Genomic DNA, 17,298 nt, shown 5'->3' with positions numbered 1-17,298 from the left:
TCATCATTGTTCCACAATGTTTATCATCATGAAATTAATATCTATATATTTTATACTATACTGCTTACCGTTTTCATACTTTATATATCTTAGCATATTCATACACACTGTTCATACTGCTCACAGGCTGATATCTAGTGTATTCATACCCCACTGTTTATTCATCATTCAATTCATTCTATATGTTATTCTGTAGATTGTGTACATTACTTTCCACTTCACTGCTTGTTGCACCTGGTTAGAAGCTAAACTGCATTTCGTTGTCTCAGTACCTGTAATATGTGCAATAACAATAAAGTTTCTCTTTAAGTTAAACCAAATCATTCAAATAAAATATATTGTAATGTAATGATTTGGTTTAACCTTATTTATTGAATACATCATTTAAAATGGCAAGATTAAATCAAATTACATCCATGTTGTACAGATCATAAAGCTTAAAGTGGCAGCTAAAGAATTAACACAGCAGCAGGTCTGTTCAATTCATGCTGATGAAGCTTCATGTGTGCGGATCTGAAGGGACTGATCATTTGTAGCATGTCCACCTATCAGTTTTGCAAACATTAAGAGGGAGGAGCATTTCTATTGCATCCACTTCATCTGCAACGAAAAACGCCAACGCAATTTCCGCCATTGCAAACCCAGCCAGTCAAGCCGACTCCGAGTCCGAGCTGTCCGACTTAAGACGAGCTTTTTGACACCTCCCCCGGCTGCGATCGGCTACTCTAGTCTACTTTCGAGGCGAGCCGCAATGTGTCTCAAACAAGCCTACTGTCTATCTATATGGCGCTGGGTGGGTGTTATTATCGCGGACTTTATGACAAGTTCCGCCCGCTGTGAAACTTTTCTTGTTTCCGTAGCAACAACAACTTCCTGTCAACAGCGTTAACTCGCCTTCAAAATAAAAGGATGCCAAATTACACTTAAGACATACAACTGCAACGAAAGTAACAAACACAATGCAATATCCTTTTCAATTTCAAAGAACACAAATAGGTTTATTTACAGGTGTTGTTTTGTGTGGTAGAGGGTTGCTTTCATTGATGCGTTTTGCACCCCGGGCCATTGTTTTGATATTCCGCGGGGGGTCAGAGGGCCTAGGTATAAAAGTCACGGCTCGCCACTGTATTTAACTGAACGCAAAAACGAGAACAACAAGAACACTCTGACCCTTTCAGAATGTTCGCTGATCTGTGAATGTACTTGCTGGTGCAAGGTTGCTGGGCTGTTCAAGGAACAATGTTGGCTTGCTATCAGCAAAGAGTCGTGGCCACCATATGCATTCCTGAGAGGAGCTCCACATAATCCCGGCTGCAGAAATCCAATTACAGCATTTTCTACAGCGGTTGGTTACATTCTCCCCTGAAATCACTCAAATTAATCAATATGCGTGTTTACTGCATAGCCAATGAGGGATCATGTGCTGCAAATCCTGAAAGGAACAGGGTACACCCCCCTCTCTCAGAGCCAACAATTCCCTGCACAGCACAATCACTATCCTAAGTATGTTACTATTCCACAGACAGTATGCATCAGCCAACATTCTTCTCATTTGCACCAGTATTTGTGTAGCTTAAGCTAATAGCATTTTTCAAAATTAGCAGAAGAGTAATAGTCTCTGCTTGATATTTCTTTTGACAACACTCCTAAAAAAGGTGGAAATAATAGGTCATGGCTTTGCATCTTGTAATGTCTAAAGCATGTACATAAAAAGGCATAAATCCCAGCCTCATTGTTTAACAGTCTTGAAAAACTCATGCAAACATAATTATTCAAACAGATGGTGCGTGTTCTGATGGTAACAAGATTCCTATTTCACTTCTGACAACACTACCTGTTTCTTTTTATAGCTGCCACGTCAACTGGTACCCTGAGCAGTGCATCTTGCTAATTATGCCCATCATGAAAAATGGAGTGTAAAGACGGTCTCAAAACAACCAAATCATCATATGTCTCTTCAGGTTGGCTCTTAGTCATTCTACGAATGTTTTATGTTAACCACATTTGCTTTTTGTTTGATATTATGTTATAAGTTAAGCATAATTTATATGCCAAATGCATAGTCTCTACTTTTTTTTATTTAAACGTATTGTGACGAACCGTATCGGTAAAAGAATAGACATGTTTTATTTCTTTAGTAAACATACTTTTTTGCTTTGATTTACTTACAGAGGTAACTCTTCCATTGAGCCCACTGGCTGTTTTGTAGTTTGGAAAAAAAACCATGACCACCTCCCCATAAATGAATATTTTTCATAATTGATTGCCATTATTAGAGTAATGGAATATATAATTAATATCAGTTAACTTTAACTTATAACTAATGAGGTCTATTCTTTTTTATAATTGCATTTCTTTTACATCTTAAATGTTGCAGTTATGAATAATTTGCAGGTGCCTCTCCTGGGTACTTCTATTGAATAAAGTACAAATTAGAAAAATATGCTCCGAGTTGTTATATTTTCCCTTTCTTGTCAGTCAAAGGATAACCACATACAAACACCTCATTGCTCATAAATACAAAGTGATCATTTATTCAAAAATAGGAGCCATTACAAAGTATACTAATCCAGTATGTTGTGTTGATGATTATTAGAACGGAACAGTTTGATGAGTTTTCAATATAGTGTGGTTTAAATGAAAAGGGTAACATATGATGTAAACTATCATAAACACTTCAAGAATATATTTCCAGACAAAACATGTGACACAGACCCTGCTGTGCACTTTCAATGTTTAATTATTTAAAAAGGAGTGTGTTAGAAAGATGTTGATTCAGCACTACAAGAGAGACTTCATTGTAGAGCAGTGGTCAACAACAAATCATCAACCACCCCATTAGCAGGTGCCACTTGATTGACGTGTCTGAGACATTCATTGTCGCTCCCGAAAATGATAGACTGACTTCAAGTGATGTTGCATATTTTTGAACGCACTGCACTTATGGTAGATACCAACTACAACAAAATGAAAATATTTTACCGTGATTTAATTGTAATACACGTTTCAAAATGATGCCGGAATAACTACATACTGATACCGGTTAGTAAAAACCATGAATTAATGCTTTGACAAGTGTGCAGACAGACGGCAGGCAAAAAAACTCTTAAAATGCGTGTTTTCTGAATGGAGATCGGATCGATCAGGCTAAGCTAACGTTGTAGCTGCTCCGTCCGGACTCACAACAACATGATACAGACACAGATACAACAGCGACTGAATTCGCCATGACACGGACAGTCTGTGGTTTGTTCATGTTTAACTTTTGTCCAGTTTCTGAACAGATACGAGGAGCTGTGAGCTCTGAGTGCTAACGGCTGATGTTTTGGTTCTGAGATCGGCTGAGATGCTCACCGCTGATTGGCTACCGCGCGAACGCGTCATTCGCATCTCGTCCGGTGTGAACGCACCAATGGTTTATGCACGGATAAAGAATGTTGTTAGAATTTTGAATTTGTAAGAATTGCAATGCATACCTGCCAACCCTACCGAATTGGGCGGTAGTCTACCGCTTTTGACATGTTTCTACCGCCTACCGACTTAGCTGGCTTTCCCTACCGATGTTCAATCTTCCCAAACTATAACAAATAAAAATGACACTACATAGACACTGGACTCGGCTTTTGGCGGACACCGTTTGCAGCGTGTCTGTGATCGCATCATACAAACAGTCCTCTGTGTTTCTGAAAGAGAAACAACGTTTAGACCGGGGATAACGCTGCCTTTCCTCTGCACCCCCGGGGCTGATGGGTAATCACTCCCAAATGAATTTAGGGGAACAGAGACGAGGCATTTGAGTCCTGCAGGATTTCCCCGTTAATATCAGTGTCTCGAAAACACATGTTGGCAACTGAAAGAAATCCAGTGTTTGGTCTTTTCCTGAAGCATCCTTCACCTACAGTGTCTCAACTGAAAGAGGACCACAAACACACAAAAAATATAATACAATTTTGAGATATTTATCTCCCATTCTTTCACTTTTTCTGACATTTTCAACACCAAACATGTCGTTAATGTCTCTGTTTAGTGAACTACAGCAATCTGAAAGCCTGTACATTATCTATATCACACTTTATCAGTAGTCAAATGCAGGAAATGACTTTTTTTTAATGTAGTATTTTCTGATTTCTGGAGCAACACAAAGATATTTCGCTCTGTGCAAACCTTTGACTCTAATATGTCAACAACATGAAACAAGAATATGAACCTGGCTTTATCCAATGTTCACACTTCTACATCCTGACACATCCTTCATCTCCACTGTCTCAACTGAAAGAGGACCAGAAACACATTAAAAATATAATAAAATGTGGAGACTTTGGGATATTTATCTCCCATTCTTTTACTTTTGCACATTTTACAGACCAAACATGTCGTTGATGTCACTGTTTACCAAACTACTTTTTCTGAAAAATGCATAAAATGATGCAATATATGTTCAATACATGGTTTATACATGTAATTACTGAGGTTCCATTTCTTCTACTTTGGGCGTGCACATTTGCCGCGCGCAAACCTACCTCTTTTGGATTTGGAAAGGTTGGCATGTATGGAATTGTGTTAAAATAACTAGTTGTAATGTTAATCTTAAATGTTGCACTTGCATGAAGCTTCAATGGATAAGACTCAGTTAAAATGGCACTTTATGTTATCTGCTCACTGCAAGATGTTATTTTTTTCTTTGTTGTTGTTGCCGTCAACAAAATACTCATTCACTCAAACGGAAAATAAGCTACATACATTTATATTTAGGATTGTAATGAAGGAATGAATGAAACTTAAAATGATAGGTATGATGTAAATATATATATTTATCCTTTTTGACATGTTAGTTATGTTGTGTTCTTGGTTTAATCAAATTGGAAGTTGTACCAAATGATTTGATGTAATTCAGATGCAATTAGCCTACATAAAAGGCCTCAAATTGGAAGTACTGTCTGGGCTGTCTTGTTCACTCAATTCTGCAATAGGTAGATCTCGCCTTTCACCAAGGCCGAGGTCGGGGATCTTGGGCTTAAAAAGGTTGGTGACCACTGTTGTCGAGGGTTCGTTATTTTCTTCTTCAGTAGTGGGTGACAGATTAGGACAAACATATGTTATTAATGCAATCACAATCTGTATGCCACTGTATCATGAATTCCCTACAGAAAGGGAACATATATATTTTCTCACAGCAGTATTTGTTGCAATATGTGTATGTGTGACATGTTATGTGTGAGCAGAGGGTGTTTCTTGGCTTGGTTTACAAAGTAAAATATTGTGAATCCTATTATAGCTAGCCTACATTGTTTCAGCAGTCCATCTGCAACTGTGATCTCTCCATGCCGAAAGCACACGAAAATATCAACGTTCATGGTGCTTATGAATGTTCACTGGTATTGTCATGTCATCTGCCTAATAGAACAAAACTAACAATCTAGTACAAATGATACTGGGGATCATATGAATGGATTGCAGGAGATTACAGGATTACAAAGCAATAGAAAACAACATGGATAATGAATGAACAGAGACACAGCTACTTTTGTTGCAGGATTCCCTATTACTATCTGAAGAAAACACAATGCATTGCAATGCACAGTGTTTCATTAAAAAAAGGGCAATCCAGGAAGCACAAGTTTCCAGGGATCACCTGAAGGCAAGAACGTCTTACGGCCCGTCCACACAGCGGCGTGCGCTGACGCTTGCCGGCGGGCGTGTCTGAAACTCGACCAACAACCAATCACATGAATCTCCCGCCCCTGACACACAAGCAGCGGTTTGATTGGCTAGAGCTTGTACTGGCATATGATTCGATTGGCTGACGCCTCGCCGAGGCGTCAAAAGTTGAACATTGCTCAACTTTTGCAGCGAGCCACTCCAGCTACGCTCCACGTCGCTTCCCACGATGCATTTCGGCTAAAAGTGACGTCACCCCATTCAAAGTGAATGGGGAAGCGTCAACGCACGCCGCTGTGTGGACGGGCCGTTAACCAAACTGCTGGCAGGCAAAAGGCCCACAGTTACACTTCTCTTTAATTAGACTCAACAGAAAAAGCAGTTTTATGTATTTATTGTATAAAACAATGCATGCTTGGTGGCTATCTGAGCTTGATTTTAAACCTTTACTAGTTGTACGTTTTAAATGTTTGCGATTAAAATAGAAAGTTCTCAAATGTACTCAAGTTGTTGTAAAAACTTTCATCACAGAAGGCTTGATAAGTCTGACTATGTATTGCTCTGCAGCCTCACCTACAGTGCAATTTCATATGATGGATTAGTACTGTATGATCATTACTGTATCACACATACATGCACACACACACATACACAGGCAAGCTGGAGGAACAGATTCCAAGAAATGGCAAGATGCCCAAGCAGCATTGAAAAGATCAGAATAGAAAACAATAAAATCAAGCAATGTATGTATTTGGAAAGAAGACATGAAGGCGTGGTGTAATTATGGTGCAATGACAAGTCTTGATGAACACATCCATCACAGCATCTATTTACAACCTGCTATCAAAGACTTTATATTGAAATCAGTCCAACTTAATTTCAGAAGTAAACCACTACAAACTATAATAAAATCATTATATCACTTCTATATTTAACTGATTAAACTAAGTCAAAAACAGAAACCCTGAAGGCAACAACCACTCGAAGCCTATACCCAATGTTTCTGATCACATGACAAATACATTTCCATGAACAGAAATGCATTCCACAAGAACCAAGCAGCCCCAGCCCCCACACAGTAGATGGGATACATACTTTCACATATCCTTTGGTGGTATGGCGACCATCACAGTATAATAGCACGGCGGCTATCCACAACAGAAAATAATGTCCTACCTTTTGTAGTGAGGAGACGTGTGTCGATTCGAATCAGTCATCCAGTCCAAAATTCCATATGTGTGCAAAGCATTAGAAATAGAAACACTATCCATATACACACCAAATGTTTTGTTTGTGTGACACAATTTCTAAGGTTCCACAGCATGTTAGGAGAGATGTATTGTGTGATGAAAATGCATACCATTCAAACATACATGTGATAAAGGATTTGTGATGGCAAATTAGTAGCACAGCGGCCAGTAACAAAACAGCATAGCATAAATTAGAAAAGAGTGATATAGAATAGAGTATAAAATAGAATAGAAGAGCATGTCCATTGTCTGTGTATATGTACACACCTTCAAGCACATCAGGCTGGGCAATAGGTTATGTTTGAAATGATTATACTATTATGTGAAATGTATTCAAGGTTACATAAATGCAATTCCAAATCAATACCTTATTTTGATGCAAGTGCTTACAATATACTTTAAAAGGTCCCATGTCATGCTTTTCTGGTTATTACCCGTCCCCTTGTGTGTTATGCAGTGTTGGGAAAGTTCACTTTCTACATGAAATAGTTCAGTTCACAGTTCACACATTTTAAAATGAACTAGTTCAGTTCATAGTTCATAATTCAAAATGTTGAACTAAAGTTCATGGTTTCAAAAATGAACTAATTTATAGTTCATAGTTCTTTTTTCAATATGTTGCTGCGAGCTATTATTTGTCTCCTGTACGATGTTAATGGGCCATTTCAATTTTTACAATATCCTCAGAGGGCCGTACAAGTTATTGACCTCTGCTTAAAAAAACTAAAATCACAGCCCATTCATTTCATTCTGTGCAAAGAAAAAGCAACCTCTTAATCCAGATATCTCACCATGACTCGCGTATGTATGCACGTGCACGGTGTGGCGTGACCACCAAAACAGAAAGATATGGACACAAGATGTGTGCAAATGTATTTAGTTTCCTATTCATGTGAACATGATTTAAGTGGGGGGGGGGACCTAACCTCCTCTAAGGGGATCCGGGGGGCATGCTCCCCTGGGAAGATTTTTTTTAAATGTTGAAGTTAAAAGCATCAATCTGGTGCACTTTGAGTGCAACATTAGGAGAGCTATGGACACATCTCTCAACACCCAAACACAACTGTAAGCAGATTTTCTTTTAATTTATGGATATTTGACAAATCACTCCCCTTTCAAACTGTATTCTTCTTTATTAATAACTATCATATAGTATTTTATACCTGTTTACTTTATTCTCTTATTTTTTTTATAACTATAATGATCATATAAAGATGTGCCTTTACCTCACTGGTTGTAGACAAAGCTTCTTATATTCGTTAGCATAGCTAGCTAACCAGATGCTAATGATAACAACAAAGTTATTGACTGTATGACAGATGAGCAGATCGCCACTGGGCTTTCAACTAAAGACACAGACACGCAGAAACTGCGGCATGTGTATGGACTTTCTGCCATTTCTGAAGTGCTGGAGTGGCGTTCTGGTGCTCTCCGTCAGAACTGCACCCCTGTCAGTCGAGACATATACCACGTGATGACACGTTAGGCTCGTGTTGTGTTCAAGGACCCTGATCTTGGCCAGGAAAAACAGGCACTTCCTTGTTTAATTATTTTGCGGTCTAGATTTCTTTCATTTTTTTATTTTTTGCGTGTGTTTATAAATTACCTCGAGGGCCGTACCAAATTGTCTCGCGGGCCGTATACGGCCCGGAGGCCGGAGGTTCCCCACCCCTGCCGTAGAGTCTCACTCTGAGCGAGTGCTGCTGCAGCTGCTCTCGGCTTCGTCCATACTAATTCATTCATTCATTCATTCAATGCTCGCCGGTTCCGCGGTTCCACATTGTTTGTTGTGAGTAGTGCTGCGTACCTGGACTCACATTCAGGTTCAGGTCCGGACTCAAGTCCAGAAGTTCAGGTTCAGGTCGGGACTTATAAGTCCGGACCTGAACCCATGGCTTGTGTCAAGTTGTGTGAGTAACTAAAGTGAACTTATTGTGAGCTAATTATCAATTGAAAATTAACTCATAATCAACTCAAATTCAAACTCGTCAGGTTTATTGTGCTCCCTTCCAACTTGTGTCTACATTTCTCTAAAAAGTACAAATGTAAAAAAACACTTTTTGCCACTTAAGTCTACAAATGACTTATGACAGCAACTACAGTGAACTACTACAAAGTTCAAACATTTATTTCATTTACCAAACTAAAGTAACCAAACAGTCCCTGAGCTGACTGAGCCTAAATCCCTAAAACGGTGCTGAAAGGTAGAGTGTAGAGTAGACTATACGCATTACACACCGACTATACAGTATAGGCTACACTGTAGTGTACTGTACTGTCTGTACACCATGTATTTTCTACAACTCTACATTATACAGTACATACTGTTAGAAATTAAAATCAATGTTGATATGGCGTCATTTTTGAATTAAATACACTATTTAATTTAAATCAATTTTATTCTGAAAAAACCGGAAGTTCACACTATTAACTTAATACTTTTATTCTGAAAATTATTCACTTCCGGTTAGCATTTCGCCACATGCTACGTTTTCAAACCGTGAGTCGAAGGTGAAATGACATGTGATGTTGTACACTGAGCACACTGGGATTAGCAATCATTTATTGACGCTGAATAACGTGTATCAGGGAATGTTTAAATAACCACAGACACCAGAATATATGTAAGTGCTAGTTTTTTTGCGAGTCCAAGTACCGGTTCCTGACGTTCCGGTTTGAACCGGACTTGAACCGAAACTTTGTACAAGTCCAGTACCGGTTCGGCGTACCGGTACGCAGCACTAGTTGTGAGGAGTCTGATATATTTAGTATATTTATATTTTAGTGCGACAGCCAGGGGTGACAGGCGCGTACGCGTCACAGGCAGCTTGCTGTTGCCAAATTGGGTGGTTTTCCGCATTATTTTGAAGCCTGTTTACGGTGTGTTTTAACTGGGTTTTCGGCTGAAAGGCATATGAAATCTGGTACACTTTTGAACGCCGTTATAATACAGTGCTGAGAATGAACGCACTTTTGAACGCCGTTATACACCGCTGAGAATGAACGCGTTCTCAATTACGTTCATCTAGCGGAAATACAGTACGTTCAGTTCACGTTCGCCCAAAATATGAACGCGTTCATGAACGATCGTTCATTGAACGCGTTCAGTTACATCACTGGTGTTATGTAGCTTTGTCTGCACAGGACAGAGGACAGAGAGTGAATACACATACTATACAGAGATGCTGTATGAGAAACCAATGTGAGTTTGGAAAATTGCACAATATAAATCTATTTTAGCAGTGTTTCCCCTACCATTGTCTTGGAGGGGCGCTGCGCCCCCCTGAAATTCAAGGTGTTTAAAAAAAGCAAAGAAATTATAAAATGTTTTAATTAATTATATATATATATATATATATATAAATTATACAAATTGCAACTAATCTATATAGGCTACTGTCACTTTTCACTTTGAACATAGGCCTATGCTCTTTTATTAAATCAACTAAACGCTTTCATTTTAAGTTGTGAGTTTAGTGTTTTTGACCCTAAGAAACAATGATGCATTAATCAATAACAATAGTCCACAGCTCCTCGCTCTGCTTCAGAGGATTTAAAAAATATATATCCCTATGCCACCTCGCTCATGATGAGTAGCTTGTTTTGCTCGCTAGAATATATACCCAATTCTGGCTCCATGATGGGACCTTTAATACAATACTGCTGTGGTCGTATTATCAACATACATTTCCACTGACAGTCAATAAATCGTAATCAATTGTCACACACACACACGCCAGGAAGCCTCAACAACACAGCACAGAATTAAACAAAATAGCTATTTCCTACCCTTGCAGTCGCAAACTCTCCAGGCGATAGCCATGTCCAAAACATAGTTTTCTCCAGGAATACACGGACATTGCGACAGTATTTCACCTTCTGAATCTGGTCCTCTCCCGTCTTGTTCTGTTGGCGAAAAAATATATTTGTTCAGAGCACATGACAGGTCAAATGTGTTTTCCAAAAAGTGTTTACACCTGTCCAGGTGAGCAGCTCAAGCTAGCTCTGCTCCAAAAGCGATGAGAGACCCTTCACGTTGCTTTCAACTTGTTTTGAAAAGTTTAATTCTTAGCTTTAAATTAAGTAATTTAAGTAAGAAATAAGGTTAAAGTTACTTTTATCATGGTTGCTTTTATTACCTTTCATCCACTTCTTCTTTTACTCGCATCTGTCATCTGGGTTGGGTGAGCACACCTATTAGCTAGCTGTCATGCTCCTGCGCAGTTTAATTGAATTACCTCCTGTCAATTAAACTAATGTAGATAACCTTACAGCTCATAATACCCGGATACGTCTATTTCTGTAGCGTTTCTTTCGTTTTGTAAAATCACAAAATACTGATAGGCTATAGCCAAAATGACGCAGTGTTCAAACAGGGCAATGCATCAAGCTGAACGGCAGTCTCTTCCTGCAAATGAGGAAATTGCACAGCTGCAATGTGCAGTTCCCTCGTTTCTTTGTTTTGTCTGCTAATGGCAAACATATTAACAGTTGCATTCACTGAGAACAATTGCACATTATAACATTCAGGATAACAAACATGGACATGTTAATTATGAGTAGTTGTAAGAATTGTTATTTTATATGGAGATAAGAAAGTGGAAAGGCAGGCAATATATATATTGACTTTCTGCTGTAAAAATATAATCTTCACCAAGTGTCCCCAATAAAAAATAATATTGCTTTACCTGCCCCACTTTCCTATCTATCTGAGTAAATACAGAGTTTAGTTTGTATTTAGTATTATTGCCAGGTTATTATTGTTCACAGTGTTTATGTGGACAATACATAATCAAATTGTGTGCTCATTGCATACAATTTTATGGGAGCTATAGTCACCCAACAAGGGGCATGCACCAACAATAATGTTCGCACATTTGAATGGCAATGAATAATGCACCATGGGTGAGAATATCATAATGCAGTGCTACGCTTGTGTGAACTGGGCAATTTGAACTGAATCACCAATTACTCCCAATCTGTTTTTGCTAGTGTATTGTGTTATGTTTTAACTGTAGCCTATGGAGAATTGTTTGCAGCATCTCAAATTTTCTTATTCTCTCCCTGGTTGCAATTACCATTGAATTTCACAGGAAATGTGTCCATGTGAAAATGATAGACTAATCTTTATGTGTGGGGAAAACAACAATAAAGGCTGAATTATTCAAAAATAGTGTAATTCAGTGATTCACTTAGCCATTAGTGAGTGCTAGGCGGTGGCTAGAAAAAGATGATGTTCATGGATAAGTAAACTGGAAAAAGAGAAACTGCCTTTATAAGCCGTAAAGTGTTCCGCGTTGGAACTGAACATTGTCATTGCACATGAATGGTGAACCATTAGTGGCCCAATATAGTTGTACTACCAAGGCTTCTTAGAATATGATTGCAGGAGAGAAATTGTTTCTGAATTTGTTATTATTATTATTAAGTCAGCAAACTGACACCCACACAGTTTCCCTAAAGTCAATCATAAAGTGTAGAAGATTACATTTGAAGAATTTCCATGCATGATATGAAAGCTTTTCTGAAAGACGAAAAATAACCATGTTATCATGTTAGCTAGCATTTCACAATACATTTAGTGCAAGAAGATGCAATCTCAAAAAGTAAGAATCCTACAAGTACAGTCACTTTTAATAAGTTAATTCTAAGTGATAAAGAGGTAAAGAGGGCATTTCTTTATTTTTATATTTTATTCGGCCAAGGTCGAGTAGAATCAGGTTTTCAGTTTGTATTTTTTGCTGTCCTGGTTTCAATAGGGAGCAGGTTCCAACATTTTGGAGCGAGGATAGCAAATAAGCGTGACTTTGTTAAGATGTACCTGGATCCCACTCGCGTGTTCTCTATTTAGCATGGTTACTTTATATTCCTCTGCTACAGTGCTTTAAATATCTGTTCTTGTCACCTGGAATAAGACTCCTGTTCAACAGAAATGCCCATGTTATTGATAAGAAGGCAGAAATCCATATCCATATATGGTGATGATTACATTGCATTAGAGCTGTTAAATATTTAAAAGGATTTGAGTTGTACGACTGATCTCCCCGGGGGAGGTAAACATAACTATGTCAATAGGCTTTCTTCCACCATCCCAGAATGTGTTTGTCTTGCACAAAGCAAAGAGAGTGGCTGGTCCTGGATCTATATTAGCAAAGATGTTCTTTGGCTGTTGAGTGTTGATATTACAACTGTCCCGAGAGTCATCTGGTCACAGACCTCCGCTGCCAGGTGAAGTATTAAAAACAGTTCTTGTGGAGTATTTACCTGAGGTTTACATACAGTCTGATCTATGCCACTTTGAGAACTCCTTTCTCAATAAGACAACATTTTAGAGCCTGCATGAATAGAAACGGGTCCAGGATAGATAGAAGAGTTATCACCACAGTGTAATTGCACAGAGAGAATACATAATTTATGAGAGATTTAGCCTCATTAATCTGTGAAACTCTCTGAAAGTACGATCATTTCATTTTTCTCATGACTTAGTGTTTTGCAGCTCTTTGCCAAGACATGAATTTGCTCTTTGATGCACAGTCAGTTTCCTTGACACACTTTGTGAAATAGTGTTCTTTGACAGTTCTTCCCTAGTGCTTGCAATGAATCATTATGTGCCAATGTTTGCACTCAACCTGTCTTATTCCTCTTTTGTCTTCCAGCTGCACACTGACCTCGATAGTGGGGACAGTGGTGTGAAGTACACTCTCTCCGGAGATGGGGCTGGCTCTATTTTCACAATTGACCAAACAACAGGGGATATCCATGCCTTAAGGAGCCTTGACAGGGAGGAGAAGCCTTACTACACCCTACGCGCCCAGGCTGTTGACATCGACACCAATAGGCCCCTCGAGCCCGAGTCAGAATTTGTAATTAAGGTTCAAGATATCAACGACAATGAGCCAAAATTCCTGGAGGGTCCATATACAGCCAGTGTCCCTGAGATGTCACCAGTAGGTCAGTAACCATCCATATATATGTATTCTGTTCGTCAAAGATAGAGACGCTTACTTGTTTAGACTCCTTTCCACTGAACGTTTTATTTTCTCCTCTTTAACCACAACACAAACGTTTCCACAGCATCACAGATACAACCAGGGGGGTAAAGAGGCTCCCCTCAGATTTTTACATTTCCGAGAACCAGTTATTCTTGGTGTGCCCTGAGTGTATTTCACAGCTCTGTCTTTACACATCCCTCCCCCCCCCCCCTGGGACACAGATCAAGGTAATTCGCTGGGAGAATGGTTCCTCTTGATCTGAATGGCAATGAATCCCTCAACACTCCCAAATCATCAGTCTCTCTAGCGGTCCCAGTGAAGCCTCAAAATCATAAACTGCTCTGAAATAGTTTACCGAAGAATCAGAGAAGCTTTCAAGCGAATCAAAAACACATACTATAGAGTACAGGGATTATGTAAAAAAAAATATCCACAAAATATATTAAGGAGATCCTTTATTAGATAGTTGACAAAAAGCTTATTAACTTCCATGTAGGTAATCTTATTAATATTGTTATGCACATTTTACCAACATTGAAACAAATAGCTTTTGAGAAAGAATATTTTAAAAATGAATTATAAGTTCTTTAAAAAATAAACAAAGATCGAATATGAAAAAGTCACTGCAAGGCAAGGCAAGTTTATTTATATAGCACATTTCAACACAAGGCAATTCAAAGTGCATTAAGAGCATTAAAGGTGGGGTAGGTAATTCACTTCAGAAACTAATTAAATGCTTTGACAATAAATATAGACAAATATTTAATCTGTGGAAGCTGTGGCGCTGTAAAAAGCAAGTCCAATCATCTGCCTCGGCCCGCGGCAGATCATTGGATGGCCTACTTGCCTGTCAGCCTTCCATCTCGTGCACAAACTTATCTCGTGCCCTCATTGGTCATGTGCACGTTCGTGTGTGTTGGAGGAGGGGCTCTGTAAGGAAGTCTGAAGGAAGGGGCAGATTTTCTTCGGTTGTGTACTTTCAAATTCTAGCGCACTCGAGCTGGTTTCTCCATTCCTACCCTACCTTTAAGAAACATATTATGAAATGACATTTAAAAACACTAATTTAAAAAGACTAACACATTAAACAATATGTCATGAAAGCCATGGCAACAATATCAAATAATTTAAAATGCAAAACACTTGTGTAGTGTTACAGGAAAATCTGTTAAAAAACAAGACTAATGGATAATGGGTTTCAGAAATATTGTGTACCCTCTCCCATAACTGTTAAAACCTTAAAATCACAAGTGGCAATGATGAGTGTTGCCAAATGATGCAGAGTGACACCATTATCAGAAATATCTTAGCCGAGAGTGCACTTGTGAGTTTAAAACAGCACGCCACAATTTGTGTTGAGTAAATATTTACCGCCAGTGCAAAAAAGAATCATCAAACCAACTAAATGTTATTCTCAATATTTACACCAGCAAGAAATGTGTGATCAATGACTTCATTAACTGTTAAATCCCTCGTGTTGTCTTTATCTCCTTTCAGACGTTTTTATGTTAGTGGAAAACAAAAGTAAAAGAGAGATGCTTAACATTAATTTGCAATAATGCTTTGTAATGAAGACCAATCAATGGCCAGACATTAGGATATCACTCAAGGCAATCCAGAGACTCCCTTCGACTTACAAGCAATTAAATTGTCCGTGAATCATTAATAAAGTGACAGATATACGGGTTAAATTAAAACATTTAATCACCACCAAATGTCTTAGACTCGATGAATTTGTCTCCAAATATAAAAAAAAATCTATATTAAAAGATTGTTTTTGTCTCACCGTGATGAGATAATACAACTGAATATAGAGAGGAAAGGGAGAGAGAGGGGACCACTTGCAGCAAAGAACTGTTGGTCGTACAAATCCTGAACCAAACATTTAAAAAAGTTGACAAATTCAACCCGATATCACGGCAAGACGTGAACATGTGACGATTTACCATGCTGGGAGACGTGAAGATGTCACGATTTCGTCCCTTCAAACGTGACAGTTACACGGTATTGTTAACCATTGGAGAAATAACCGGAAATGTCAAGCAAATGCTACCCCGACGGTCGGTTGTTATTGTCAATACTAATATAATAATGATTTATTTTTTAATATTCACACTCGATTACGCCAATGTTCTTGTTGCCCCAGATGGTCGACACCTCTTTTAGCAGAAACAAAGGCTAAATTAATGTATTAAATCGATGTTAATCCATGCGTGTAGATGTGGAATTAACGGACGTGACGTTGTGCGATTGAGTTGCCAGGCAACAGCTTCGGTTCATGTTCATTTACAAACACTTCAACTACAACCGTAGTTATATTTAAAAACATGTTGGAAGGCCTCACGAAATACTTTAATGCAAATTAAAATGTAAATCTGAAGGAATGTGTGTATAACAAAATACATCGGTGATACATTAAACCGGAAACCGACGTAGGCAAGATCTTCAGCTCGATGATTGGATGGTTTAGCCGCAATGCATGCTGGGATTTGGGGTTTATGTGATGTGAAATCTGAAAATGTTTTTTAAAAACAAAATAAAACTTTATTCCGAGTGTGCTTGCTTTTCTCTTTGAAAGTCATCACAAAACAGCATTGTAATACACGGTTCGGCTGCAGTAAATATTACATATCTGCCGTAGTTCTCTATTTATAGAGCCCTGCTGAGAAGACTTCTAGACAAACAGGAAGAACTGCCGCCAAAACTGAAAACGTGACGTGGATCATAAATATATAAGCAATTAAACAACATCTTACATTTCTTTTCACACAATACGTCTCCTTGCAGTATCAACACTAATTCGGCTGACTTTTATATTTGATCCAATTGGTAGATAGGCTGTATTTACACCATAACGGTGCAGAGCTGATAGAAAGGGACACCTGGTGGTTAAAGGATGTTATTGAATTTTATTATTTTATTATTAGATATTAATAGGATCCCTATAAAGTATATTCATTACTCGTTATTCTCTACTAATAGTTAATTAAAGACTGTTGTCACAACAGACTGTATATAATGACTAGTTTACACACCCCTTTCAAGATGTTCTAAGCTAAGGTTTATTGACATATTATACACAACTATGGTGTAGTTATGCAATGAATGAACAACTTGGGTCGCAGGTTCCTCAACAGTGCATTACAAGACATCTATCAATATTGTGTGTATATACCTCCACCATTAAACTGTCATTCTGCACATTTCTTATACTATCTACATACATGTTATAAGAGTATAATACAGTATAATATCAGTTTAATAATGAACAAATAATAAACAAATAAGTGCTTAAACATAGTTAACATTGCAAGAAAGCAATTATATGAAGTACTTTGTCAGGCTTAATATGTATCTGTAGATACAAATGTCACTGTGTGTGCTGTAACTGCTAGAAT

The 17,298-nt window shown here is 38.2% G+C and overlaps 1 protein-coding gene across 1 annotated transcript in view; it reads left to right on the top strand.

Moving 5' to 3' along the window:
* LOC117465462 (cadherin-12-like) overlaps window positions 1-17,298 on the top strand; it is a 114,467-nt gene that overhangs the window by 48,326 nt on the left and 48,843 nt on the right. Inside the window, exon 3 of the mRNA XM_034108264.1 lies at window positions 13,565-13,859. Within this exon, the coding sequence (XP_033964155.1) occupies window positions 13,565-13,859 (295 nt within the window). The remainder of the gene's footprint in view (window positions 1-13,564; window positions 13,860-17,298) is intronic.

Source organism: Pseudochaenichthys georgianus, chromosome 20, assembly GCF_902827115.2.
Source record: "Pseudochaenichthys georgianus chromosome 20, fPseGeo1.2, whole genome shotgun sequence".
In the NCBI taxonomy this organism is placed as follows: domain Eukaryota; kingdom Metazoa; phylum Chordata; class Actinopteri; order Perciformes; family Channichthyidae; genus Pseudochaenichthys; species Pseudochaenichthys georgianus.
Note: the sequence above shows the minus strand (reverse complement) of the source record. Positions and strands in the feature narration are given on the sequence as shown.